At 40.2% G+C, this 1,648-nt stretch overlaps 1 protein-coding gene across 2 annotated transcripts in view; it reads left to right on the top strand.

Annotated features, from left to right (window-relative positions):
- LOC107655056 (DNA topoisomerase 1-like) overlaps positions 1 to 1,648 on the top strand; it is an 11,768-nt gene that overhangs the window by 3,287 nt on the left and 6,833 nt on the right. For both annotated transcript variants that reach the window (XM_016442449.1, XM_016442450.1), the window contains exons 3-4: positions 1,036 to 1,132; positions 1,374 to 1,494. In XM_016442449.1, coding sequence (XP_016297935.1) covers positions 1,036 to 1,132; positions 1,374 to 1,494 — 218 coding nt within the window. The remainder of the gene's footprint in view (positions 1 to 1,035; positions 1,133 to 1,373; positions 1,495 to 1,648) is intronic.

Below are 1,648 nucleotides of genomic sequence, written 5' to 3'. Positions count from 1 at the left end.
ATATATATATATATATATACATATATATATATATATATATATACATATAATATAATATATAATTTTTTTTTTTAAATGAAGGCTAAAAGGTAATCCCATGTATATTGCTGAATGTATGCCTGAACAGGAACTCAGTTAAGGATGCATATCTAGAGGTAGGGAAAGGTTTGTCGCATTTGGTAATGCGCTCATGCGTACTGTGGAAGATAAAGGATTTGATTTCATGTCCTAACTGAGCACTCCTGTCCCTCTTAATGCTTGAATGCATCCTATTGTAACATGAGGTTCATTGTTTATCTGTGCGCTTAAAGGATGACATTTGAGTTCGCTTGGATTCCGAAGCCTCGTACAATTCCCGTTCGTTCTTTTGGTCCTCGCGACAGAAAGAGAGATCATTTTGCTTTCCCCTTTTGGGAGGCCTGTTACAAAACACCTCCAGCTTTCTCACTGTCCGCTACAGTGTCAGTAGAATATGCCTGGCCCTCTTGTAACCCTATCCGGCCTACCAACCTACACATTTCCTAAAGCAATAGTTCTCTGAGTAAACAGTCTGAAAAGAATGGGGCCTCTATAAACACCATACGTAGCTGAGAGTGAAAACTGGACACTTTACGTCAAGAGGTAAAGTGCCAAAATCTGCAAGGTGTGACTAATGTGTCTGCAGTAGGTCGGGCGAGGACAACCCAAAATGTGTCATGCCATACTTATTTCAAACCAGTTGTCTGTAAATGGTCTTCAGCGTTTGGCAGGCTTGTGCAGGTCACTCTGAAATGGATTTCTCATCCAGGTGTGAGCAAAATGAGCCACCATAATGTTTCCAGATGAACTACTGTCTTATTCTTTGCCTAGTTTTTGTGAATACCTATAGCAGTAAAACAATTTCAATCTGTTTGACTTCATTCTTTTGTACACTTTCTAACCCCCAGTTAGCTGTGCTTTTGAATCTGTCTTTCCTGTTCCAGGGACATACTTTTGTTGCCAGGTGTTCGTTGCCTTTTGAATGTGCTACTTAATCTTTAATTTTTTTGTTGGCAGATTCTCACAAACACAAAGATAAATACAAGGACAAAGAACACAAACACAAGGACCACAAGAAAGACAAAGAACGTGAGAAATCAAAATACAGCAACAGGTATGACGTCGCTGTTATTCACTCCTACGGTAGATATATAGGCGCTTTATAGCCCAGTTTGCTCTTTACGGGGTGTGTTTGATAAGCAGGGCGTGGCCTTCAGTGTTCAGACCACAGGAAGGAATGTTGGCTTTACTGCAACTTCCTTTGTAAACACTATCATCTATTTGGAGCCGATTTTGTTGATGGACCAGACCATTGTGGCAATTAGATCACGGCATGTTTTATTGCATTTTGGCAGCGAACACAGGGACTCCTCGGATAAAAAGCACAGAGATAAAGATAAAGAGAGGCTGAAGCTCAAAGATGGATCTTCAGACAAGCAGAAGGACAAACACAAGGAGAAGAAAAAGGAGGAAAGGGTGGGCAGAGGCCTCTGTTACTTTCACATTGCAACAGTTTTATCTGAGCTAAATCCTCTGGCTCTGGAGGAGTTGTAAATAGTCTTTTGTGATTCACACAATATTGAGTGCTGTTACTGACCTCTTTCTATTGTGTGTATTTGATTTGTGTTTT

The sequence above is a fragment of the Sinocyclocheilus anshuiensis genome, unplaced genomic scaffold, assembly GCF_001515605.1.
Source record: "Sinocyclocheilus anshuiensis isolate Anshui unplaced genomic scaffold, SAMN03320099.WGS_v1.1 scaffold1072, whole genome shotgun sequence".
In the NCBI taxonomy this organism is placed as follows: Eukaryota; Metazoa; Chordata; class Actinopteri; order Cypriniformes; family Cyprinidae; genus Sinocyclocheilus; species Sinocyclocheilus anshuiensis.
This window is presented reverse-complemented; position numbering and strand designations above follow the sequence as displayed.